The sequence below is a fragment of the Notamacropus eugenii genome, chromosome 2 (genome assembly GCF_028372415.1).
Source record: "Notamacropus eugenii isolate mMacEug1 chromosome 2, mMacEug1.pri_v2, whole genome shotgun sequence".
In the NCBI taxonomy this organism is placed as follows: domain Eukaryota; kingdom Metazoa; phylum Chordata; class Mammalia; order Diprotodontia; family Macropodidae; genus Notamacropus; species Notamacropus eugenii.
Genome location: NC_092873.1, coordinates 75,129,307 through 75,155,685, shown reverse-complemented (window position 1 = coordinate 75,155,685; position 26,379 = coordinate 75,129,307). Strand labels below are relative to the sequence as shown.

At 40.5% G+C, this 26,379-nt stretch overlaps 1 protein-coding gene across 3 annotated transcripts; it reads left to right on the top strand.

Annotated features, from left to right (window-relative positions):
• Positions 1–1,945: 1,945 nt before the first annotated feature.
• On the top strand, positions 1,946–21,314 carry LOC140525521 (E3 ubiquitin-protein ligase TRIM11-like). Of its 3 annotated transcripts, none has more exons than XM_072641011.1 (6): positions 1,946–2,759; positions 7,799–7,894; positions 8,100–8,330; positions 11,930–11,952; positions 12,050–12,150; positions 16,007–21,314. In XM_072641011.1, exons 1-6 carry the CDS (start codon positions 2,295–2,297, stop codon positions 16,546–16,548), a joined length of 1,458 nt encoding a protein of 485 aa, XP_072497112.1. In that variant the 5' UTR covers positions 1,946–2,294; the 3' UTR covers positions 16,549–21,314. The 3 variants fall into 3 exon arrangements, with proteins under 3 accessions (XP_072497112.1, XP_072497114.1, XP_072497113.1); XM_072641013.1 differs by having other exon boundaries at positions 1,949–2,702; XM_072641012.1 differs by lacking the exon at positions 1,946–2,759 and adding an exon at positions 2,766–3,217.
• The last annotated feature ends 5,065 nt before the right edge of the window (positions 21,315–26,379 follow it).

The window sequence follows — 26,379 nt, the reverse complement described above, 5'->3', positions numbered from 1 at the left end:
AAAGGATGGATGGGAGAGTTTGGGGTGAAGGATGAGTTGAGTACATATTAAGTTTGAGAAATCTATGGGACATCCAGGTAGAGTTGTCCAGGAGACAGTTGGAGATACTGGACAAAAGCTGAAGAAATGAGGGCTGAAGGATTTGGGAGACATCTGCATATAAATAATAGCTGAGTCTATGACCAAAATTTCTCAGAGAATCTGTGACAAAATTACTGCTGATTAGGTATTGCTGCCAATCATCAATCAGCTTCTCTGAGGTAAGAGCACAGGCTTCATTGAACTCTTATCAATCATTCATCCAACCCTGAGCATCAGGCTTAGCAACCTTACATAGAACATGAATACATAAGCAGGAAGAGTACAATGGAATTTTAGCGAGCGCAGAAGAGGAAGGTAAGGGTTTACAAATGGGGAAACAGACAACAGAAGGGCAAGAAAATCATGTCTGTATCAGGAAGGTCCAAGAATCAGTTGGTTAAAACTGGAATTTTACTTCTCAAGTTTGATTTTTGCAAACTTCAGACATAGCCAAGATGGTATCAGAAAGTTCAAGATAGAATCTGAGACAAAGTTTTTCTTGGCACAGTGGAGGCCAAAAGCCTGAGCCAGAAATTCTCTTACCACAAATCTGAGTGTTAGTGAAATTGCCAAGAACAAGACTGAGTAGAAAGCAAAGAGGAAAGGAAAGGGAATAAGCATTTTTAAGTATCTAATATATACTAGGTATTAAGTTGCTGCTGTTTTTTGAAGTGGACCAACATCTCACAGGGTGATATCATGACTTCCTCTTGAATTGAATGAGGCAGAGTTGTCAGCTTCACTCTCTCTTCCAGAGTTATCAAAGTCCAGCTGCAGAATAAAAGTTCAGATGACTGGTGATAGCCTGGAATGCAGCGGATGATCTTGGCATCTTCCATTGTCTAACTAAGCTCTAAGCTTCAGCTACCCTCATGGCCTTTGGAACAAATTGTTCTCATCCACCCATTCTACCCAGGAGGTCTTCACATACTTGGGGTAGGTATCTCCCAATCACCAACTGATGGGAGACCTGCTGATTACTCTCAACCTGGTTTAGGTCATCTGCTGAAATGGTTTACTCAGCATGGCTGCTACACAGGCTACAGTTTCTTGGAGGCATGGGTGAGAGTTGGGTGATTGATGAATCCAAGGGTGGATAAGCATCCCTAAAAAGGGCTCAGGTCTTCCTCATTTCAGGCACAGCTCTCTATCCAATGCTGCCTCTTAAGAGGAGACAGGTTGGCTCAGGACCCTAGGTACACCCATGCAAGAGGATTGACACATAATAAATTAATAATAATGCACATCTGTATAACACTAAGTGTCAGGCATCCTTCTAAGCACTTTAAGGTTATCTCATGTGAGCCTTTCACAACAATCTTGGGAAACAGATGTTATTATTAGCACCCTCACTTTACCGATGAAGAAAGTGAGGCAAAGAGGTAAAGTAAGGAACTTGCCCAGCGTTACGCAGCTAAGTGTCCTAGGTTGGATTTGAATGCAGGGCCTCCTGACTCCGGGTCTGGGCTTCTCCTCGCTGCTACAAGGACACGAGTGTCACGAAAACCCAGGTGGGTGAGAAGACCCGTAGGAGGGGATCAAGCCCACAGGGATCAAGGTGGAAGAAAGGTCAAGAAAATTACTTCCACGCCCTCGGAGAACAGGCCAAGCGTCTCACATTGCCCCAAGCAAAGAACCCAAACTTTCATCTCCGACGTTTCACCCAATACCGGGATGACACTGACGTCACCTGAAGAACGTTTTCCAATCCAAAGCGCTCCCTCAGCGCGCAGAGATCCCGTGGTAGGAACCCGCCAATCCAGAACCAAAGCGGGTGGTTCCCAAAAAATAAAAAAAGAAGTCTAGCGTCTTCCTGCTTCCGCCTCCTCATCTCTTTGCTGCGGCGGCTTCTGCCCCTGGCACGTTTGCGTGCCCGCCCCTTTGCTTTGGCTGGTAGCGGGTACGGGACCGTGCGCGGCCTCGCCAGCTTTCCTACTGCTGAAGCCCGGGGCGTCCTCTCCGTTCTTCAAGCGAAGTGCTTGGCAGATCGCCCCCCGTGCCCAGGCTGGCACCGCTCCGATCCCGGGACCCAAGGCGGGCAGCTCGGACCCGACACGGGCGGCTGGTCCTCCGCACTCTCTAGGGCGGGCGGTGGGAGGTGCCGCTCTCCCCGATCGCTGTAGGGAGGCCGGGGACTCTGCTTCAAGGGGGTGGTCCCGAGCCGCCCAGGGCCGCCGGCCCGACCCTCCCTGCTCTTTCCCTCGGCCGCAGCCATGGCGGCCCCGGATCTGTCTGCGAACCTCCAGGAAGAAGCCACCTGCGCCATCTGCCTGGACTACTTCACCGATCCGGTGATGACCGACTGCGGCCACAACTTCTGCCGGGAGTGCATCAGCCGCTGCTGGGGACAGGCCGAGGGCCCCTTCCCGTGCCCCGAGTGCAGGGAGGTGTCCCCGCAGAGGAACCTTCGGCCCAACAGACCGCTGGCCAAGATGGCCGAGATGGCCCGGCAGCTGCACCCGCCGTCGCCGGTGCCCCAGGGCTTGTGCGGGAAGCACCGGGAGCCGCTGAAGCTTTTCTGCGAGGAGGACCAGGCGCTCCTGTGCCTCGTGTGCGAGCGCGCCCGAGACCACTGGACCCACCGGGTGTCCCCGGTGGAGGAAGCCGCGGAGGACTACAAGGTGAGGCGGCGCCCCCGGGCTGGGGCCGGACGGGAAACTGGAACCCGGAAAGAGGAGGTGAATCTTCGGGAGACTCGTAGTTAACAGCTTAAATGGCCGAGCAAATCCCCTCACCTGAATCCAAGGCCGGGGCTCGGGAGCAGCCCTATAAGCCATGCGGCATGGAAAGGGGGAAGGACCCCAGGGGCGACACCTCGCAGATAAGGGAGCCCGGATCCGTGGGTCTGGGGCGCTGCCCTTTAGTAGCGCAGGGGATGAGAGAACAGCAAAGAAAACTTAGTTTTGCAAGAGTAACTTTAAAGAAAGTTCGTCCTGCTCGAATTTCAAGGGTCGGGCGCTGTCTGTTTTCTGAAGAGAACCTCCCGGCTCAGTTTAGAGACGACTCCTCCCCAAAGAATCCTAGATTTAGATCCGGAAAGAAACCGAGAGGCCATCCAATGCAGCCCCTTCGTTTTTTACTAATGAGAAAGCTGAGACCCAGAGAGATTTGTGGTTTGTCCAGGGCCACACAAATAGTAAGTAACAGGTCTGATTCCATAGTGCCATGGTTTGTTTTCCCCCTCCATTGTACTACCAGCCTTTTTACTCAAGTTTAGTATCTCTGACTGACCACTGGACATTCAGCTTGCATGCCTAGGATCTTGAGTTGGTATCCACACGAGATGGTAGAAAAATCTAGTGAATTGGAGCAAGCAGAAGCTTTTAAACAGAGACCCTTTAAAGAGAGAGGCTAACGGCGCGTTGATCTTTTAGCTCTGGGGGGAGAGCAAGAGACCGGTTTAATTGAGGGCTACGAAAAGCTGCTTCTGTTGGACCTGCCTCCTGTCCTTAGATCACTTCTGTTGTAAGGCTGTTAAGGTAAAGGTAGCGCCCTCAGTACATCGCTGGACCTGGAGTTCAAATTCGTTTAGCAGTCTCTTACTGGCTGTGTGACCCTGGACAAATCACTTAGCCTCTGTCGACTTCAGTTTTTTCTTACTGCAAAATAAGGATGATAATAGGATCTATCTACCTCACCTGATTGTTGGCAATCAAAATGAGATCAAATGTGATTATATTTGTAAAATGTTTAGCACTGTGCCTGGCACTTAGTAAGCACCTAACGTTTATTCCTTCCCTTGTTCTGCCCCATGAAATCCAAAAGTATGTGGTGCATAGTAATGGATTCTGATGCACTTCCAAAAAGCCTAGGTCTAGTTCTTGGGCTTAATGCCCACCAGGGACTGTTTCTGAGATTACTGGGCAACATGATCTAAGTCATCAACTGCTTAATAAGATGCTTGAATTTGTGATAATTTATTGAGCAAATTAGTCATTTCGTTAGCAGGATATATTTATCTGCTATCACATACACAGCTGTACTAGGTGTTAGAGAAGAGGAACATAAAAAAAATAGTATTTGACAAAGCCTCTGCCCTCAGGGAACCTCAAGTCTTAGGTGGAGAAGTGATTTAGGTACATGAAACATTACAATATGTACAAGTATATGATTAAAATCCCAAATAAGTGGTTTGACTAACTGAAGTAGGAGGTCAGAAAAAGGGGCAAGTTACTATCCGATGGGACTTGCTGAAGGTATTGCTGAAGTGGAAAGTAAGGAAAGAAAGATTTGGCTTGAATTGGGCCATGAAGGTAAGAGTTTGAAAGCCAAGAGGAAAGGAGAGCATAGCATGTTTTGAGATATGAAAGAAACCAAACCAGACTGGACCAGGATAGAGTTAAGGGTTGATCTTGGGGAGTAGTGGAAAGTTTATCATTGAGGTGAACTGAAATAGGTGGAAGATAGTCGAAAGCTAAACTGAAGGTTTGGATATTAAGCCTACAAACAGTTGAAAATGTTGTAACAAACATCCTTTTCCTATCATAAACAGTCTCTCAACTACTCTATTTCACATCCCCCCTTAGGGGGAAGGATACCTATACCTGTTGGGCTAGTTATTAATTGTTTTACCCTTATACTTGATCTTTCCTGCCTCCTCTAGAATTTTATTGTCCTGCACACACCTTCTTCCCACCTCCATTGTAGATACCTTCAGTAGTTCCTTCTTTACTTCCTTCTTATCCACCTAAAAATACATCAGGCATTAGTAATTCTAAAAAACCTTGAACCTTTACTTGTTGTCCCATCTTTTTTATTTCCCTTATAATGAAACTTTTTGAAAAAGTAGTCTATGTACTTCCTTACTGCCCTCCCTGGTAATCTGGTTTTTGTAAACAGATTTAAGATGGGTTGGTGGGGAAGATACAGGTATTTGTTTAGTTCCTTCTATGTGCCAGGCCTTGTGCTGGGTGATTTACAAATGCCTCACAACTCTGAGCTGGGTGCTATTATCCCTATTTTACATTCGAGGAAACTGAGTCAAATGGGTTGAGTGACTTGCTCAAGGTCACACAAGTCTCTTAAGGTCTGACTTTATGCAGAACTTATACCTTCTTTCTGAACGTAAGCCCCTTGGGGGCAGAGAATATTTTGGCTTTTTGACTTTGTTTGCCTTGGGCCTACCACAGTGCCTGGAACATAGTAGGTAGCTAACAGAATATTTTTTGATTGGTTGATAATCCTTCCCTTGATATTATAGATATAGTCTGCTGGTATTCCTACCTCTTCTTTTATTACTGATCGATTGTCTTGTCCTAACTCATGATGTCATGCTTCTCTACTACCTTTGTATGTATTTTCCAGTAGCAATCTTGTCTACTTAAAGAATCATCAGTTACCTCCTATTGCTCCCAAATGGAATTTACACAAATCTCTTTATGGATATTATTTATACATTATAATTACTATCCAGATGACTCATTGCCATCTCAAAAGAAATATCTCCCAACCTAAGCATTTTCATAAAAACAGCTTCTTCTGATGTTACTTTCTGTCAGCACATATTCAAAACAGATATTTGCTTTGGTTGATGATAATGTATAAGATCAAATATCAATTCTGCTTAATATTTAAAGTTGGTGAAAAATATTAATACTTTACTCTGATTTTGACACAAATCTACAAGAAACTGTTTTTATTCATTTAACGTTATTCAAAATTGAAACATATCTAGCTTAGAGAGAGAAATATCTCAATTGATGGTGTCCCCCCACCATGTCTTCAAACATATCTCTCCTCCAAGACAACTTGAAATAACTTAGGAATCTTGAACAAGGAAGGAAGATATAACAATATGATTTTTTAAAAAGTTTTTTATGGTCAGTCTTCTAGAACAGTTAGTTAACTTGATTTTTCAGGAACTCTTCTTGAGAAATAGAACCACTCATTCTTCTTTGACTGCTTTTCTTAAGGGCATTTCCATCCCTTCCCCTCCTGACTCCCAAGCTGGTCACTCGTGATCTGTAGTAACCAAAGGACCTCTTTCCTCTAATCAATATCCTCATCCCTTCAGGAAAGAAGGAGAGAAGGATACTGCTTAGACTGACCCTAGTACTCTTCATTTCAGGGGGTGGGGAACAGTGAGCTCAACTAGACGTGAAGTATTTTATTTTTGTTTCTGTCTGTAATTCAATTTTGTTCTTTCCCTATATATTTTCCTAAGAACCAGAGTCTGGAAAGGATTTTTGGGCCAGAGAAGTATTTTGATTTTTGAATGAAAAAGGACATTTTTAGTATGTTTTTGCAAAACTTTTCAAACTTGGGCGCAGTCTGTTTTCAGCCTTATTATTCATGACTCCCCTTTACACGCTACAGTCCAACCATACTGATTCAGACATAAGACTTCATTTCCTGTTTCTGTAATTTTGTGCTCCCTTCTTACTGCTGCCTCTTAGAATCCCTAGTTTTCTTCATGTTTTACTTCAAGTGCCATTGTCTGCTTTAGACTTTTCCTGATTCCCCTCCCAGCTGCTTCAAATTTCCTAATTTTGCTAATACCATATGTACATGTTACTCTCCCATCCATAGTAGAATTTTAAATTTCTTGAGGGCAGGAGGCTATTTATTTCTCTTTTGTTTCTGTATTCCTAGCACTATCAGTTAGCATTTCTTGCATACCTGCTTTGTATGTGGTAGACACTGTGCTAACAATGAATAATTACTTGATTGAATTGTGAAAGGAATGAAAGGGAAGATTCTATTTACCAAGGCCTATGATCTGTTTTTGCAATAATCTTCTTGTCATTTATTCTATTTAGTCATTTATTGGCTATTTGTTGCCTTCCAAGGAAAATTAAAACTTTGCTTGGTTAATTTATCATGTGCCTTCTATATGCCAAGCACTGTTCTAATAGCTGGGGGATACAGAGACAAAAAAAAAAATCAGACATTCTCCACTCTCAAGGAATATTCATTGAAGAAATGAAGAAAAATTCAAATGGAGAAAAAAAATCCTAAGCTCTGGGGAGAAAAATGGAAGACATTTGCCAACAAATAGTTATATTGTAATGGGGGACAATACACAGAGGAGTGGAAACCAGGGAAGAACACTTTTCTGAAAGTTACAGGGATGGTGTGTGGGACCATTGGAGAAGAGATTGTTATACCCCTTCCAGGAACAATGGTAGAGATGATCATGCTTCCATAACTACAGGGCTAAATTCCAAAGAAAATCAAAGGAGATAACTGGGGAAGAGGATGTAAAATGAAGCATGACTGGGGCATATCTGAAATCATCTGCTAAGGGAGGTAATCACCAATCAGAATAATGGGCCCCCCAGGCTGAAGTTCCAGAGATGAAAGAGTTAAAGGAAGGAGATTAATGAGCTCACTGTACTTATATAAACATAAACACATTGAATACAAAATAAATAAAAAGTAGTTAGGGAGAGTATTAACATTGCTGTGTCAGTGAAAAGGTATCATGCTTGAGCTGTGTCTTGAAGAGAGGAATTCTCTGTGTAGAGGGAGTACATCCTGGCATGGAACAGAGGGCGTCATTGTGTGTGCAACATAGAAATAATAGAAATAAAAGTCCAGCAAACAGATACCAGACTAAACCTTGGGTTAAGAAATTGGGCTAGAAACTCCAGGGTGATGGACTATTTGTATAGAGGTCATAGAAGTCATAAAACTGAATGACTTCTCCCTAAGGAATAGGGAAGGATTGGGGGCTCCTGTTCTGCTGAGGGGTTAATCAGTCTCATCTCTCCTCTAGGGAAAGTTGGAGAAGTCACTGGAGCATCTGAGGAAGCAAATGGGACAAGCTCTGCAGTTTCAGACCCAGGGAGAGGAAACCTGTGTTATTTGGCAGGCAAGTGACTGGAGGGGAATGAGAAATGATGAGAGTAGCCAGGCTGGCCAGGGAACCCCACAGCACAAGCCCAGGAGTATGTTTCTTTGAGACACTTGCTTAAGTAGGAAGAACAAATGTAACCAAGTGGGAATAAACAGGGGAAGAGAGAAAAATGCAGAGGTGACTTAGGTCAGAGCTTTCTTCTCCCCTTCTTGATCTACAGAAAATGGTGGAAAGCCAGAAACAGAATGTTATAGCTGAATTTGATAAGCTTCGACGATTTCTGGCTGAGGAGGAGCAAAAGCTCCTGCGGAAGCTGGAGGAGGAAGAAAGTGAGACTCTGCCTCGGCTCAGGGAGAACAAGGCTAAGCTGATTCAGCAGAGCCATTCCTTGGAAGAGCTGATCACAGAGCTAGAGGAAAGATGCCAGCGTCCTGCCTTGGGCTTGTTGCAGGTGAGTCTTCCTTTTAATTTTAGAGGCACAGAGGTTAGAGATGGAAGAATTAAATGGCTGTTGGTCTCCTATAATTAGAACAGGTAGCTTTATTTAGGTTCCTCTTGGACAATCTGTTCTCTTACCCTTTCTCATCTCTAACTATCGCCAACCCTGTTCGGCGCAGCTTATTATTTTGATCGGTATCAGTACTCCCTGGGAGAAGTGAGGGAGGGGAAGGAAGAGACATGAAAGAAGGGCTGAAGAGATTTCAAATAGTGTAGCCAGAAGAGGACTCTGAGAAAAGGGAAAAGAAATTATAGTTAGTGAGCCCTCTGCCAAATACACAGCATATCCTTCCTTACACATAATAAATACTTAATTAGTGTTTGTTGAATTGAATTGGATTTCTTACTCAGGCCCAGTTCTTCAAAAAGGAATTCCCCAGTGCTAAGAAGGTAAAGATGTGCAGAGGTGGAAATCTCTCTATTATTCCAATTTTTTGTGTATTTTCTTCTTCCTACCCTGGTGTCTCATCACATAGTATGGAGGTGACTGTATAAGTTTGGCCTGTATAGACTGTGTCATTTGAGAATCAGCCCTAGAAAGGGAGGGCATAAGAGAAATGAGAAAGTCCTTCCTACCTGTCTTTACAGTGCATGAATATTAGGAATTATTCAGAGCTGGGTGTGTCAGGGCAGTCCGTCATAGTGGAAAATGTAAAAAGATAGCCCAAGTCTCTTCATTTCTTGCCCTGCCTGGGGATTATTAATTCCTCAAAGGCCCACTAGATCAGTGATCTCATTGATGTGGGAACTCTTTCCAAAAACAGAGATCACAACTCAACCATACCTTATCCTATGTAACTCCTATCTATGTCCTTCATAAATCTTCGTCCACAAAGGTGCTGATGAGGGGTCTTCCAGAAAGGCATCCGAGAACACAAAGGCTGACTGTTGGCTTCCTTTCATTTATGCTGTATGACCAGCCCAGCTCCTTTTCCAGGAGTGGCCTTCTCCTCTTCTCTGTACCTCCTCATGATAATACTTTATAGTGTCCTCACTCCAGCTGTGTGCCTCACCATTGCCCTTCAGGTGCAGTTTTAATTTTCTTGAAGCTGTAGTGGTCTGTGACTGACAGCCTTAGAGCATCATTAGAAGAAGTTTGGAGACACATTTAATACTATGGATGTTTGCTTCAGAGAAATGCTTGGAGGTATTTAAAACCTAGCTCAGCTACTCAAAGGCAACCTAATGAAGAAGTCAGCAGAACAGTTCCTACCCTCAAGAGGTGTGTGTGTGTGTGTGTGTGTGTGTGTGTGTGTGTGTGTATGTGTGTGTGTGTATACACATATAAAACAAATACAGGGTACTTCATGGAGGGGTCTGTCCTGTGCTTTTCTTCTTTGTATTTCTTCACTTTATGATCTTATTAACTCCTAAGGATTTATGATCTCTATGCTAATGATTCTCAAATTTACCTGTCCTTCCTCAGTCTCTCTGCTTACCTTCAGTTTTGCATCTCCAACTGCCTTTCACATGTCTCAAACTGAATGTCCAATAGACATTGTAAACTCAACCTCTCAAATAGAATTCATTGTCTTTTCCCCTACACTCTGCCCTCCACCCCCTCTGACTTCCCTATTATTGTAGGAGTACAAAACCACCCTCCTAATCCTTCAGGCTTGCAACCTAAGCATTATCTTAACTCTTTACTAATTCTTTCCCTCCCTATATCTAATCTGTTGCTAAGGCCTATAAATTTCATTTTTGCAATATCTCTCCAATAAACCCCTTTCTCTCCTCTGACACTGTTATCACTGTTGTAGCCCCTCATTACCTCATGCCTGGACTGTTGAAATAACCTAATGGTGGGTCTGCCTATCTCAAGTCTCCATTCCAATCCACTAAACTGATTTTCCTAAAATCCGACCATGTCATCCTTCCTCTCCTACTCAGTAAGCTCCAGTGACTTCCTATTGCTTCTAAGATCAAATATAAAACCCTCTGGCTTCATACCTTTCCAGTGTTCTTACAACCTAGATTCAGTGACACTGGCCTCCTTGCTGTTCTACCAGCAAGACACTCCATCTCTCTGCTCTGGAATTTTCTGTCTGTGCTCCATGTCAGGAGTGCTCTCTTTCCCTTTTCATCTCCACCTCCTGGCTTCCTTTAAGATCCAACTAACATCCCATCTTCTACAGGAAACTTTTCTCAACAGCTCTTAATTCTAGTGCTTCCCCTCTCAATTATTTCCTATTTATCTTGCATATAGCTTGTTTATACATATGTGTTTGCTTATCATCCTCCCCCATTAGATCGTTAGCTCCTTGAGGGTAGGGACTGTCTTTTGCCTCTTTTTGTATCCCCAGCACTTAGCAAAGTGCCTGGCACATAATGGGTGCTTAAAATATGTTTATTAAATGACTGGAGGGGAGAAGAAATCCTATTAGCAGCTTGTGGTTAGAGGGTTGGGATTTATAAAGATTTCACATAGAGAATGGTGCTTGATCTGAGTTTTGAAAAAATTTTAAGAATTGGAGGTGAGGGAGGGAGTTCATTCCAGGCATAGTGGTCTGCTTGTGCGAAGGCACAGAAAGAAAATGGAATTTTATACGTGAGGCACATCCAGAAGGCCAGTTTGACTAGAATGCACGAATGAGAGTAGCATATGATAACGTTGAAAAGATAGATGGGGCCAGGTTGTGAAGGGCAAACAGGAGTTCATATTTGGTTCTCAAGGCAATAAGGAGCTCCTGGAGTATTTTTGTGCAGGGAAATGACATGAGGTACTCTTTAGAGTGAAATTGATTTGTCAGCTTTTTAGAAAATGGAATAGAGGGGAGAAAGAGCCATATCTGAGTCAAAGATATGAAGCTCTTAGACTATTCCAGGTGAGATGTGATAAGGGGCCAAAGGAGGGTTCTGGCCAAGTGAGTAGGTAAGAAGGGGCCAGATAAAGGAGGTGTAAAGGTGGAACAGAGAATCTAGAGAAAAGAAAAGAGGGTCTAGGGTAGGAACTTAGGACACACCCACAGAGGCATAATATGATGATCTAGCAAAGGAAACTGAGAAGGAGCAGAACTGGTAAGAGGAGAACCAGTAGAGAGCAATGTCATGAAAGCCCAGAAAGGAGAGCATAACTAGGAGGGGATTGATAGTCTACATTGCAAATACTTTAGAAAGGACTTAGAAATAAGGTCATCAGATTTGACAGCTAAGAAATTATTGGTAACTTTGAACAGAACAGTTTCAGTTGGGTAATAAGGTCAGAAATCAGATAGCAAAAAGTCGGTCTTAGAGAGGAATATTAGAGACATTTCTCTCCTGCCTGCTCTTCCACTCTAGTTCAGTTCTGGGTCATATGAAAGTGGAGGTGGGTGGGGAGGTAGGAGAAGCACTTGTGGAGATAGTGTCTTAAAAGTCTAGCCCACCAAGGTGAAAAAGAGATTCACCCCAAATAATTAGAGGAATTTAAAAAATTAGCTGTTGGTTTTTGCTGTTCTTGCATCTCTAAGGAATTAAATTATGGACAAAGGTAATTAGTCTCTGATGGGAGTAGTGAGAGTAGTGGGAGTTCCTGTCCTCCTGCTCACTGTTGACTTTCTTTTCTTTCCATAGGATGTCAGAGAAGTACTGCATAGGTATGTGGTATCTTTTGCTTCTGTTAGAAGGGTGGGTGGGCGGGAGAGTGGGAGAATGCTCATTGGCTGAGCCAGGTGGGACCTGTGCTCACCCTAGGAGTCAGGATGTGAAGCTGCAGCTGCCAGAGGTCGTTTCCATGGAGCTGAGGACTGTATGCAGGGTTCCCGGGCTGGTAGAGATGCTGAGGAGATTCAGAGGTAAGTGGGACATAATTGACCAGATATTTTTAGGTCTATTAACCTGCTTGAACCTGTAAACACAAACATTTCCTTCAACCTAGCAGAAGTATGTGGAAAGAAGGGACTGATTTCCATTAGGCTCAAGCTTATTGCCTGATTTCTTTCTGGTCTATTTATTCTCATACTTCTACTGAGTCCATGTAAAACATCATCTGGGCAAGAGTGCAAATTCACCTGCTGGACTAGCAGTGAAAAAGTGGAGGCAGGTGACTCACCTGTTTAGTTTTGTACATCTTTAATTCAGCAGATACTTTTTAAGCCCCTGCTTTTTAGGTATTGTGCTAGGCACTGGGGTGGGCAAGATACAAAGAAGCATGTGACAGCATATAAACTTTCATGTGGAGCTTTTTGTGTAGGAGTGGAGAGAACATATGTACACCCTATAATTTAAAGCTTTCATGTGAAAGTCTAGTGAATGTTAGGACAAAGGTGGGAAAGGTCACTTGTTTCTTGTTTTTACATAAGCCTGGAAATTTGCTCGTATCTGTATGCTGATAGCCCAACTCTCCAATTCTATAGAAGCCTTTCCTGATCTTTCAAGTCAGTGATGACCTTTCTACCTTCAGAGTTCACAAAGTACTTGTGTTGTACCTTTCTAATGCATGTGTGTGTTATTTTTGTATTATCTATCTATCTATCTATCTATCTATCTATCTATCTATATATATATATAATATTATATTTGTCTATAAGTTTAATAAGGGTAGGAACTATGTCTTAGCCAAACTTTATATATCGGTACCTAGCACAGTAATATATATACAGTAGTATGTTCTTAACTAATTTTATGTTATTAGGGGCAAATGTGCTTGATCTTTATTTCACAGTGCCATTTCTGGTTAGAGAGATTGGGAGGGAATGCTTTGGAGAAGAATGGACTTTCATTCTGGGTCTTGAGGATTGAGCTGGTGAGGAAGCCAATTTTAGGTGGAGAAAGCAAGGTGAGCAAGGGCACACAGAGTTAAGTTACTTCAGGGCATATTTTGGATACAAATATAATATGAAAGAGAATAGTGGAAGATCAGTCAATGAGCAGTTATTATAAGCAATTTCTGTGTTCCAGGCACAGTGCTAGCATTTGGATACAAACACCCCTACCCTCAAGAAGTTTATATTGTAATAGAAGACAACATAGATAGAGTTGTGGCCACAGAAGGGAATTTTATTCAGTACAGTCATAGGATGGTGGGTTAAGACAAGAGATATGCCCTTTCTAGAAATTGTATAGATTTGGTTACTCTGTTGCTTGTTCTCACATATGAATAATAATGGACAAAAAGGGGGATTGTGCACCCTGTGGCAGGCAGATGATGGAATGGCCTAGTTGGACAGATACATAGGATGTGAAGGTGAAGCATTGTCTAAATTTTTGGGTCATCTCGATGTGACCAGCTAAGTGACACATAGTTTGAACTCACTCAGAACCAAAGTTTAGACTTTTATTTGGTAATAATGAGGTTTTTGCACAAGGTAGGGACTTGATTCTGAGCTGTACTTTAGGAAGATTAATCTAGCAGTAATTTGTAGGAAGATTGCTTGTAGGAAGAAAGGCTGTTGTTAGGAGGTTAATTGTCGTTAAGTTGTGGCTTTTTATCTTGAACCCTAAGGTGAGCAGGAGACTCAAACTACAGTGATGGTGGGGGTAGAAGGGATGTAACTTACTCACTGGATGTAGGAGACAAGGGACAGGGAGTAGTTTTAGGGGGAAGATTATAAGGTCAGTTTTGGATGTATTGAATTTGATTTGTTGATCTAGGTGGAAATGTTCAGGAGAGAGTTAGAAATAATGTGATGATCAGACTCAGGAGAGAAATTGGTGGCCATCAATATAGAATCTATTTGAAGCAATTGGAATGGCAAAGGAGGGGAAAACAGATTAAGAACAGAATAATGGGAACTTCCATCACTTGGTATTTAGGAAAATGAGTTAGTGGAAAAGAGATACAGGGGGTCAGGAGAAAAAGACTTTTAAGAGTATAGGGCTTTGGGAACCCAGGATGGAGATTAGTTAAAAGATGAAAAGGTTCTACACTGTCAAATGAAGCAGAGTAAATGAGAAAATAGCCATTGGATTTGGGAATTGGGTCTAGGAATTTGAGAGAAGGGAGTGGTAATGAACAAGATTGGGAAATGAATATGGGGGAAAGTAGAGAAAATAAGAATAGATCATTCCTAAGAAGTTAGGCAGTAAGAGGCAAATGAGAAAGAAAGATAGTGAAGACATGTACACACTGTAATTTAAGACTTTTTTTAAAGCTAATTTAAGAGTAGCAAGATGGAGGGGTTTTTTTAGACTGTAGAGATCTGAAAATTCAAGGGGAAAAATGAGATTAAGGGTACCAAAGAACATGGGAAGGAAGGCTCTTGAGAGATTTTAAAGATTGTAGCATCTAGGAAAAGATTCTGAGGACAAAAGGGGAGAATTAACCTTGGAAAAGAGAAGATTCTTTTTCTTTGAGTTAGGAGGAAAGAATAAGATGAAACTACAGAAGAATTTCGAAGAGGAACATTGAAAAATTTACATTTGATGACATTTTTTCTGTACTCAGAGGAAATTGCAGAGAGCAGAAAGAGGAAAGGTGGAAGGATAACTTCTGATCCACCATTGAATTGAAACTTCCATCTCAGAGGTTGATAACAGTCTCTTAGCTTCTAAATCTCATGGCCTTTTGTTTCAGTGATTCGAGGAACAGCAAATGTAAATTTTGCATAGCCAGTAGTCAAATGGTGCCTACTATATGCCTGGTAAAAAAAAGAAAGACAGTCTCTGCCCATAAGGACCTTACAGTCCAACTGGGGAATACAAAACACACAAGAAAGTTGAACTCAGTGAGAGAAACCCCAAAGCAGTGCAGTCAAGTGAGAAATGAGTAAATGCCTGAGCTAGATAACCTCCTTAAATGATGGTTTAAAGTTCATGCCCCCATCCTCCAATCAGGGACAGTGATGAGGTGGCATACCAAGCAAGGCTGATAAGGTGTTATAGGCTGAGAAGTCTCACATCCTCCAGATGAGAAATTTTGTTAGGACAGTGTTGGTTAAGTTTTGCTTAACTGCTTTTCTTCCAAGGAGGGACTCCGTGTTGGAGGGATACGTCAGATAATAGCAACAACCAAGAGCTTTAAAATTAAAACTTTTATTTGAAAAGCCCTTTTAGTGACCTTAGGTTAAAGTAGAAGTCTCAGTCCAACATTTTAAAGCCTTCCACAAACTGTGTTATACTCATCTTTTCAGACTTAATCTGTTATTACCTCTCTTTCTTCTTGTTTGTACTTTAGCCAAAAAGCAAGAAATCTAATAGCATTTCCCAGAACTCTGTATTTTACTGTCTGTCTTAGGTGAATTCACTCCCTTAGCATCGCCAAAATCCCACGATTCCTTCAAGGCTCAGTTCAGGTACCACCTTATACTTGAAGCCTTTCCTGATTCCTTCAGTTGTTACTGTTTCCTCTTTCATCAATTTATCTTGTATTCATTCATCTGTGTAGATAGTAATCACCATGAGGTCAGAAACTAGTTCATTTTTGTCTTTTTATCTCCAGTGCCTAACAGAGTGCCTTCCCTATATATCAGTTTAATAAATGTTTGTTGAATTAAATTTTGAGGAGATAATGTGGAAGGACCAATGTGATGTCTGTCCCATAAGACTTGAGTTTGAGTCTTAATCCTTCCTATAAATGGGGATCATAATATCTACTCTTTGCCTTATAAAATGAACATTATAATACCTGCTCTTTCCCCTCTCTCAGCCTAACTCATTTTAGCCATTCTTATGTTCTAAGACCTCAGAATGGCTCTTGGCTTCTCTCTGCAGGAGATGTGACTCTGGATCCAGATACAGCAAATCCTGAACTGGTCCTCTCTGAAGACAGGAGAAGTGTGAGACGGGGGGACATACGGCAAGCATTGCCAGACAGCCAGGAGAGATTTGATCCTGGTCCTTGTGTACTTGGTTGTGAAAGCTTCACTTCTGGGAGACACTATTGGGAGGTGGAGGTTGGGGAGAGGGTTAATTGGGCTCTGGGAGTTTGTAAAGAAAATGTGAACAGAAAGGAGACAGGGGAATTGTCTGCTGGCAATGGATTCTGGATTCTGGTGTTCTTTGGAAACTATTACTATTCTGACCAGACCTTCATTCCACTTAGAGAGGCTCCCCGGCGAGTGGGAATTTTTCTGGATCATGAGGCTGGACATATTTCATTTTATAGTGTAACTGATGGATCCCTCTTATTCATGTTCTCCCAGGTAACCTTCTCTGGGACACTCAGACCCTTGTTCTCCCCCTTATCCTGTAGCCCAATCCCTATGACTATCTGCCGGGTAATAGGAGGAGCTGAGGAATCTTTTACCTCCTGATTCCTCTGACATTTTGACCCAACCCATCTTTTGTGATCCGGAAGTCATAAGTTGCCCAGGCGCCTTACAGTCCCAGAGCTAGTCCTTTCCATTTGTCTCAGCAATTCCAAAGGATATAGAGATTATAAGGAAAGAGATCCTTTTTTATTTTAAGCTCGTGAATATGGACCCTATACTACTGAGATAAATAGTTTGGTGCCAAAACATTAAGCCTTCCAAATTTGAGTGCACCCTACTCAGATCATTGGTTTTCCCCAACAATGTCCCAAGTGGTACAAGGGAAAGATTTTTGAGCTGAGTCATGCAGTCAGGATTCTAATCCTGATTTTTCTACAAGACAGACCCTGGGATAGCTCATTAATCTCTGGATTTTGTGGTGAAACACTTAGACCAGATAATGTTTGAGGTCCTCAGTGTCTTTGTAATGTTCATATTTTCACATCAAGTGTCAAAAACTTACCTTTAAATGCAGAGAAATCTTGAAGGTTTTATTATGAGCACCAGTGTGATTGGATTCTGGACTGCTGAAATGTCTTTTGGGTGTAGTGCTGCCAAAGGAATTCTGGGTGTCTTTGATTTTTATCAAATCAGACCTGCCTGTGGAGAAAAGTCACAGCATCTAAGCTGTGTATAGATATAAACCTAGAGACCAGGTTATCAGCTGCTCCAGACATAACTGATCTTTGACATAAATGAGTTAACTCTCTGGCAAGTCATTTAACCTCCTTGATAACTCAGTTTCCTCACATATAAGATAGAAGCATTAGATTATTTCAAAGGGTACTTTCTGTTTTAAAAGTCATTCATCTCAAATAATTAAGATAAGATATAAGACCAAGGGAGTCTTCAGTAAAGATAATAACTATATAAATAGCTGTTATCTTTTTATCTACATACTATATAAAAGACATTTATATGGGGAATAAGCATTTATATAGTGGCTACTATGTGCCAGGCACTGTACTAAGCACTTTGCATTTATCTCATTTGATCCTCACAACAATCTTGTGATGAACTGAGACAGCTAATAAGGCTGGATTTGAACTTAGGTATTCTGACTTTTAGCCTAGCACTGTATCCATTATGCCACCTACCTGCTTCACATGCATTATTTAATTTGTTTCTCACAACCCCGTGAAATAGGTAGTATAAAATGTAAGAATTCTGTCTTGGACTTGCTTAAGGTACCAAACTAGTTAACGTCAGAGCTGGGATTTTCCAAGGTTACCAGTATAAAAACCAGTGTTCTTTTGATGTCTAAAGATACAAGGACTCTTCAAGTGAAAAAAACATGTTAAGATAGAAGTCCCCCAAATTATGCATAGGTTGAACATAGATTTGGTCACCAAATTCTGGTATATCATCGAAGGGACACTCCTTGAAGTGCTTATTTAGTACATTCAAGTATCTGAGGCTGGATTTGACATCAGGTCTTCCTGGTGCGCTATCCACTGTACCCCACTGTACCACCTAACTGCCTACTCTAAGAGGTATTACAGATAAAGATAAAAATATACACAGGAAAACAGTATTTCATTAAGTAGGTAGAACCCAATCAGGTTATTTAGTACACATTGCTAAATTTTGAGGTTGACTTCAAGAATTGGCCTTTCCCAATCTTTGAATCATCAATGATAATTCTAGATTGGATGGACCATGTGTCTAACACAGGATGGATCATAAGATCACAAATTGAGAGGGAACTTAGAGAACATTTATTTCAATCTCATTTTACAAATAAGGCAACTGAATCTCTGGCATTAAGTTACATGCTCAAGGGGAACAGATGGTAGAACAGGGATGTGAACCAAAACCTTTGACTTGAAATCCAGGTCTTTACCCTGTGCCACACATTTTTAGAACTTGAAGCAGTGAATTTGTTCACCTAGGACAGGTAATTGCCATGCATATGAAATTGGTCTGAACCTCTGATCTTTTGTGATATCCACTGTAAAGCTGGGGCAAAGATGGTGATGAATGTATAATGAGATGTACGCAGGACCTATTGTCCAGAGAACCAGTTTGAAGTCCCAATTCTACCACTATCATAGACAGGTCATTTCAATTCTCTGGCCTCAATTCTAAAATAAGAGAGTATTTGCTCATTCAGTCTGTGCCATGTACTGGTAAAATACCCAATTCTCTTGCACATTCAAAATTATATAGGTGTCCAACATGTATTTCAAAGTTTTGCCCTTGAAAGAGGCAGGTTAGAATGATTTATTTGTTGTGGTTTCTTCTTATATCTTCTTTTGACTTGGTAGTGGTTGAATTTCTGTAGTTTTTAAAAAAAAAAAGTTTACACAACTCCTTAAAAAGTACAATTGTCCAAATAGAAATGAAAGCACAAAGCTAATTGAGGAAAATACCTTAAAAATTAGAATTGGGCAAGTGGAAGCTAATGATTCTATGAGACATCAAGAATCAAACAAATTCATAAGAATAAAAAATAGAAAATGTAAAATGCATCAAGGTATTTTACTATTTATATATATATATATATGTGTATACATAAAATATAATACACATATTACAAGGAGAGACAATGTTAGAATCATTGAACTACCTGAAAGCCATAATCAAAAGGAGCACCTGGACAGCATCTTTCAGGAAATGATCAAGGAAAACTGTCCTGACATACTGGAACCAGAGGGCAAAATAGGCATTGAAAGAATCTATCAATCACCTCAGTAAAGAGATCCCAAAATAAAAACTCCAAGAAACATTATAGCCAAATTTCAGCATTATTAGATCAAGGAAAAAATACTGCAAGTGGCCAGAAATTCAACAATTCAAATATCAGAGCCACAATCAGGATTACATGGGATTTAGCAGCTGCAACATTAAAAGATCGGAGATCACGGAACATGATATTCTGAAAGGCAAAGGAATTAGGGATATAACCAAGATTTACCTACCCAGCAAATTAAGCATAATACAAAAAGGGGGGAAAATGAAGTAGAAGGATTTCAGACTTTCATAAGGAGAAGACCAGAATTAAACCAAAAATTTGATCTCCACTAACAAGACCCAAGAGGTGCATAAACAGGTAAAAAGAGAAGAAAACATAAGAGATTTAAGTAGAGCTAAACTATTTCCCTACATGGGATGATGATACTTGTAATTCAAAAAAATTGCATCACTGATAGTACAGCTAGAAGGATTATAAATCTATTTTACAGGAAAGTAGGAAGGGAAGAGATTAAGTAAAGGTGAGGGAGGTGGGGACTGACAGGAGGGAAGGCAGATGGGGGGAGGTGGTAGACAAGCAAAACACTGGTGGGAGGGGAGGGAAAGAGTGAAAGGAGAGGACAAACAGGAAAATTAGGATAGAGGGAAATACACAGTAATCGCAACTCAATGTGAATGGAATGAACCGTCCCATAAAACAACGAGGGGGAGGAGGGAGGTGTGCAAAAATCAGAATCTTATAATAGGTTTTGAAGCAGAGACACAGTAAAGATAAGGGCCTGGAGCAGAATCTGTTCTGCTGAAGTTAAAAAAAAAGGGGGGGAGGGGTAGCACTTCTGGTCTCAGATAAAGTAAAAGCAAAAATAGACCTAAATTAAAAAGAGATAAGGAAACTACATGTACCATGGACAATGAAGCAATATCAATACTAAATGTCCCAAGTGGTATAGCATCCAAATTCTTAAAGGAGAAGTGAGTTACAGGCATTATGAAATGTAAAATAGATAATTTTGATTGTCTTTAAAAACCTTTTGTATAAACAAAACCAGTGCAACCAAGATTTGAAGGGAAGCAGAAAGCTGTGAAACAATATAACGTGTCTAATAAAGGCCTCATTTCTCAAATTTATAAGAATACAAGCCATTCCCCAATTGATAAATAGTTGAAGGATATGGACAGGCAGTTTTCAGATCAAGAAATCAAACGTATCTATAGGCATATGAACAAGTGCTCTAAATCACCTGAATGCAAATTAAAACTAAGGTGCTATCTCACATCTATCAGATTGGCTAATGTGACAAAAAGGAAAATGATAAATGTTGGAGAATGTGGGAAAATTGGGCAACTAATTAATTATTGATGGAGCTGCAAACTGGCCTAACCAGTCTGGAGAGCAATTTGGAACTATGCCCAAAGGGCAACCAAACTGCATACCCTTTGATCTAGCAAAACCACTGCCAGGCCTATAACCCAAAGAAGGGGAAAGGACCTACATGTGCAAAAATATCTATAGCAGGCCATTTCACGGTAGCAAAAAAATGGAAATTGAGGGGATGCCCATCAATTGAAATGGCTGAACAAATGAAATACTTTTGTGCAATAAGAAATAATGAACAGGAACATTTCAGAAAAACCTGGAAAGGTTTGTACAAACTAATACAAAGTGAAATGTGCAGAACCAGGAAAACATTGTACATAGTTATCAGCAACATTGTGTGATGATCAACTGAATGACTCAGCTCTTCTCAGCAGTACAATGATCCAGGACAAGTACAAAGGAAGGAAAATGTTATCCACCTCCAGATAAAAAAAATTGATGAACTCTGAATGGAGATCAATGCATATTTTTTCACTTTTATTTTTCATTTTTTTCCTTTTCTGTTTCACAATTGTAACTAATACGGAAATGTTTTACATTATAGCACATATAGCACATACCATTTTTAGAAAAGAGGAGAGGAGGGACAGAGAAAAATGTGAAAATCTTTTAAAATGAATGCTAAAAGTTTTCTTGACATGTAATCGGGAAAAAAATACTATTTAAAAAATAAAAGAAAATAATAGTTTACAACTGGTACGATGATGAATTTTTTTCAAATATAACTGGATGGATTCTTGTCTAGCAGACATATATAGACCTGGTCAACACCTAAAGGCTTGCCGTAACCTGTACTTTACAGGCACAACTTTGAAGAGCCCAGATTCACTTACTGTAGAACTTCAGTGGGGAAAGGAATATATATTAAGTTTTTCCATAAAGTAAATCTTTTTGTCATTAGCTACAAACTAGGATATTTCCAAATGTCAGTGGGTAGCATGTAGTTTTTAGGTCATGTAGAAACATGCAATCCTGGTATTCTAAATGTGAGACATTTGAACAACAAATAGTGCCTTATACTGCTAGAGAAATTAAATCATTAACATATTTTGTGGGAAAATAACCTTTTGATAAAAGGAACGTAGTAAATGTATTAAATGCAGGTTCTCTTTGGAGAGGCAAATAAAGTCTAAAAGTAAACAAGAAACACTTCATGGGACTCTTGGTCATCTCCCTTTACAATGCCTTTGATGAGCATAAACAAAATGAACTTTGTAAAGGTATTTGCAGTTCTTTTGTTGCAGGGAATAGGAGTGGTAAAGAATTCTACGAAGAACTTAGAGCCCTGACTTTAACCCAAAGGTTGGTAAAGTTTTTGTGAAGTTATGAATTGGCATAACCATTCTAGAAAGTAATTTGGAACTATGCCTCAAAAAACTGTAAGGCTCTACTAGGCCTATCCTCCAGGGATGAAAGAACAAAAGGACCTATCAAAAAATTTAAAAACGTAGCAGCTCTTTTTATAATGTCAAAGAACAAAATAAAGGGAATGCCTGCAAATTGGAATGGTTAAATTATGGCATAGAAATGTAATATAATACTATTGTGCCACAAGAAATAATGAAAGGTAGTTTGAGAAGAATCTGGTAAGATGTGTATGAACTGAAGTAGAAGGAAGTGATAAAACCAGAAGACGAAGTTGTCTTAGAGTTTTAAATCAGTACAGTGACCAACCATGATTCCATAAGACTGTTGATGAACTCTGCCATCCATCTGATAAGAAAGATTCAAGATGAATCATGAGACAAGAAATTTTGGAGCCTGGCTAATGTGGGAATTTGCTTGACTATACATCCTGCATGGGTTTGTTTGTTTTAGCTACGTTACCTGCATTTTTACTACACTGGTAAGCTGGATAGAAAATGAATGTTAGTTAAGAAAACATAAAGAATGACAATGAAAAACCATATTGGAAGGTATGGTTTAGGATCAAGAAATGACATCAGCCAAATGCTTAAAGAATGCTCGGAAACTTCAGCATGTCATACTTTATTCAAGAAGAGATACAATGTACTATACATGACAAACATTGAAGATTCCAATGAATCTGATCTCATTGATAGGGATATTCCCTCTACTGATCTCAATCTATCCATGCTTGCTCATTTTGTTTGATTTCATCTTTCCATGGACTCACTAGAATTCTGCCTTACTTGCTAGACATCTTGTGATCCCTTGGAATACTAATTTACTGTGTGTGTGGTTCCACCACTAACACCTGGTTGTAACCCTGTATAAGTCACTTAACCTCTCAAGGATCCCAAGCAACTAAGTTGCAAGAGAAGGTGGCAATCTGCATTAGTAATGTATTAAAAAGTCCTAATTTAATGTATGTATATTCCTGTTGTAAAAAACTATGCCTTTATATATCCCTAACCCAGGGCTGGAGCTCAGCTAAGATAAACTGACTTCAGACTGGGGAGAGCTTGATCTCCATCCCCCTCACACACAGACACAGACACACAGACACAGACACAGACACAGACACACACACAGACACACACAGACACACACACACACACACACACACACACACTCAGGCTTTTCTTGAACTATGGCTTATACCCCTCCTTCAAAATATCTCCAGGGAAAATCTTTTAAAGTTAAGTAAAAACTATGGTGCATATCTAGGGTCCATCCCTAAAAGGATTAAGATCCTTTCTAGAAAGATACTTAAGTGTATATAGTAGATAGCAGGTTTCAGATAGCTGCTTGTTTTACCAAAAATTAATTTAAAAAAAGCAATATATAAAAAGATCCTAAGTACTCATGAACTTAAAATAGGAAGTAGTAATAAAAGGCTCATAAAAGCTCATCATCTCCATAATACTTTCCTGATATGTAAAAATTCCAGAGAAATTTACATACCTCTGGCACATATTTCACTTTCACCTCAGTTCACACCATTCGAGCAAAAAGTTAGTCATTGTCTTGTGGTCAGCCAACATCATGAGGTTGTATAAAAATCTGGATCTCAATTACTGCAGACATCTCTCATAACTGTTGCTGTTACCTATGTTCAGAGAAAGAGGCAGCTAAAAACATCTATTGAGGGTCAGAGAAGCACACATATTCATTGCTCTGTGCATACAGCTGTCAAAGCTGCATTGAGGAGGATAGGGAATACCCTTTTCATTAAAGGAGAGTTCCAACATGGGTAAAGAGAGGAAGTTGTTCTTCCTTTTAAGTCGGAATGGGGTAGCTTTTCCTAACTCTGGGCAATTTTCTTTGGCATAGCCCCATTCCCTTGTCAGAGAGGTAGTTAGCTCTCTGGTAGCTATAGTAATACAGCTTCAGCAGTAGGCCAGATTATGTCATAAGAAGTGGCCACAAGTGTACACTCAGTACCCTGTCTCCCATCATGGGAACCAAGGAATTAGTCCGGGAATCTTTGGTCATGCATTCCTTTCAACAACAGTTTGAAAGTATGTGTCACCAGAAGAGGCCCACTTCCTCAGCCCCCTCACCCTTAAAACATCTCTTCTACATAAAAGCCTTTTAGGTATTTTTGAAGGATACTATAATGTTGCCTCAAGCTTCTTTTCTATAGGCTAAACATTCCCTTTTTTAAAGTGATCTTTATATGACACAATTTTGAAGCCCTTTGCTATCATATTTGCCCTCTTCTAGATGCTCTCTAGCTTGTCAATGTCTTTCCTAAAACATGGAACACAAAATTGAACAGTTTGGCCTTAAAGAAAGTTAGACTTTACTGGAAATTATTAACTTGCTACCCTGCTACCATTCACCCCATCATAGCAATAACACCACCTATATGATGACAAAACACATTAGCCTTCAACATAAGTGTAGAGCAAACTTGCCACTATTTAAAATGAAGTTATTCTGAGAAACAAAACCTATAAGCCAAACAAAATCCACTCCCACTCGTTTTCCTCTCTGATCCTGTGGCCTCCCGGGTATCACCAAACTACATTTATGTTGGGGTCCCTTAGACCATTACGGGGATCCCTAAACCCCGACCCAAGGCTCCTGTCCAGCAAGAGGCCTTGATCTAGTGAGTAATGAAATGAGGTGGGAGACAAGGTGGTAAGAACTCCGTTTATTCCAGCTAGTTCACATGCATATATAGTCTTAATTACGTGAACGTTCCTAAGCCTATACATTGAACCTATCACCTAACACTATTCCTTATATGGGTGTCTTCTCCACTGGACATCCGGAACTGGACAAAGAACTGCCATGTTGCCAACAAAGACGAGACCCTTCCTCCTGAAATCCATCTAGTTCCACCCCTACGGACAAGCCCCCAGGTTATCCAGGCAGGCTCTCAGTGGGGCGTCCTGCGATGGACAGGGGTCGGCTCTAACTCGTCCCGTTACACATTTAGATCCTAAAGGAAACAGTATAAGCTAGACCACTATACTTACTTAACTTGATGTTACATATATCATACATACATAATGTACAACATAAAAGAGGGATTTTAGTTTCCCCATAAACAAATGTACAGAAACCATCAACATTGATAAATGTTTATTCTATTTTTCTCACCTAACTACAGTCTCAGCCCTTTTTTATTGTTTTTGTATTTTGTTGAAATACTGTTTAATTGATTTGTTTCATTAGTAGAACCCCCAACAGGTACTGAAAGAAGACTTGTTAGCCAATGGTGTATGAAAAACACTACAATGTCACCTTTAGATCTTTAGAAATTCTAAGGCTCTTAAACTGATAAGCCCCACTTTCAACAGTAGAATACTTGTGCCCAATTTTGAATTAAGGTTCTTTCCAGGTCTAAATCCCATGATCCTGATTCTATGTGGCCTAAAGGATATAGGTACCCCAACCTTGGACTACAAGTCTATTTAGTCTTTTCCAGTGCTTAGAAGGCTAGACTTCAACCAGGATGTGGTAAATTGCTATATATATTGGTAGACTGTGGAATAACAATCAGAGCTTGTCAGTCTTGACCTTGAGTAACCCCATCATGGCTAATTCCTATTAGGGCAGTATTTCACTGTGCTACAAGGAATGAAATGTCCCAAGTTTTCAATGAACTTTACTGTTTATTAATAAGCATTAAAAATAATTCTAGAAGACTTTACCAGAAGGGTTCTACCATTATAGAAAAACTTGAGAACCACTGTTATAGGAGATACTGGGTCCCAAAGGAAGACTTTGGGAGGAATAGCAGGAAAGAAGGGAAATCTCTGCTTGTTAGGACTTTAAGACAGTCCACAAAACTGCTACTTTTATTTTACTCTTTTAAAAAATTAACAAGCATTTATTCTCTCCTACTTGCCATTTCCTTTCTTTGGAGCAGAGGTGGGGGGAGGGGAAGGTGAAATATGCATAGTCAAACAAAACATGTTCCCACATTGTCTAATAATGTGTATTTCATTCTGCATTTTGAGTCCATCACCACTCCTGGAACAGCAAGCTTTATTACCATTTCTAAGGAATCATGCTTGGTCATTGCATTGATTAGAGTCTTTCAAAGTTGTCTTTTCAATATTGTTACTGTGTAAACTGTTCTCTTGGTTCTCCTCACTTTACTATGCATCAGTTCAGAAAAGTCTTCCCAAGTTTCCCCAAAACTGTTCCTTTCGTCATCTCTTATGCTAAGTATAGTATTCATGTGCTATAATTTTTCAGCCATTCCCTAACTGATGGACACTCCCTTGGTTTCCAGTTCTTCACCAAGCCATAGGTTTCCATTCTTAAACTGAGGTGCTTTAACAGAAAAACTGTTAAGGTAATGAAATATGGCCAAAAACCCAATGGATAGAAAATCAAAA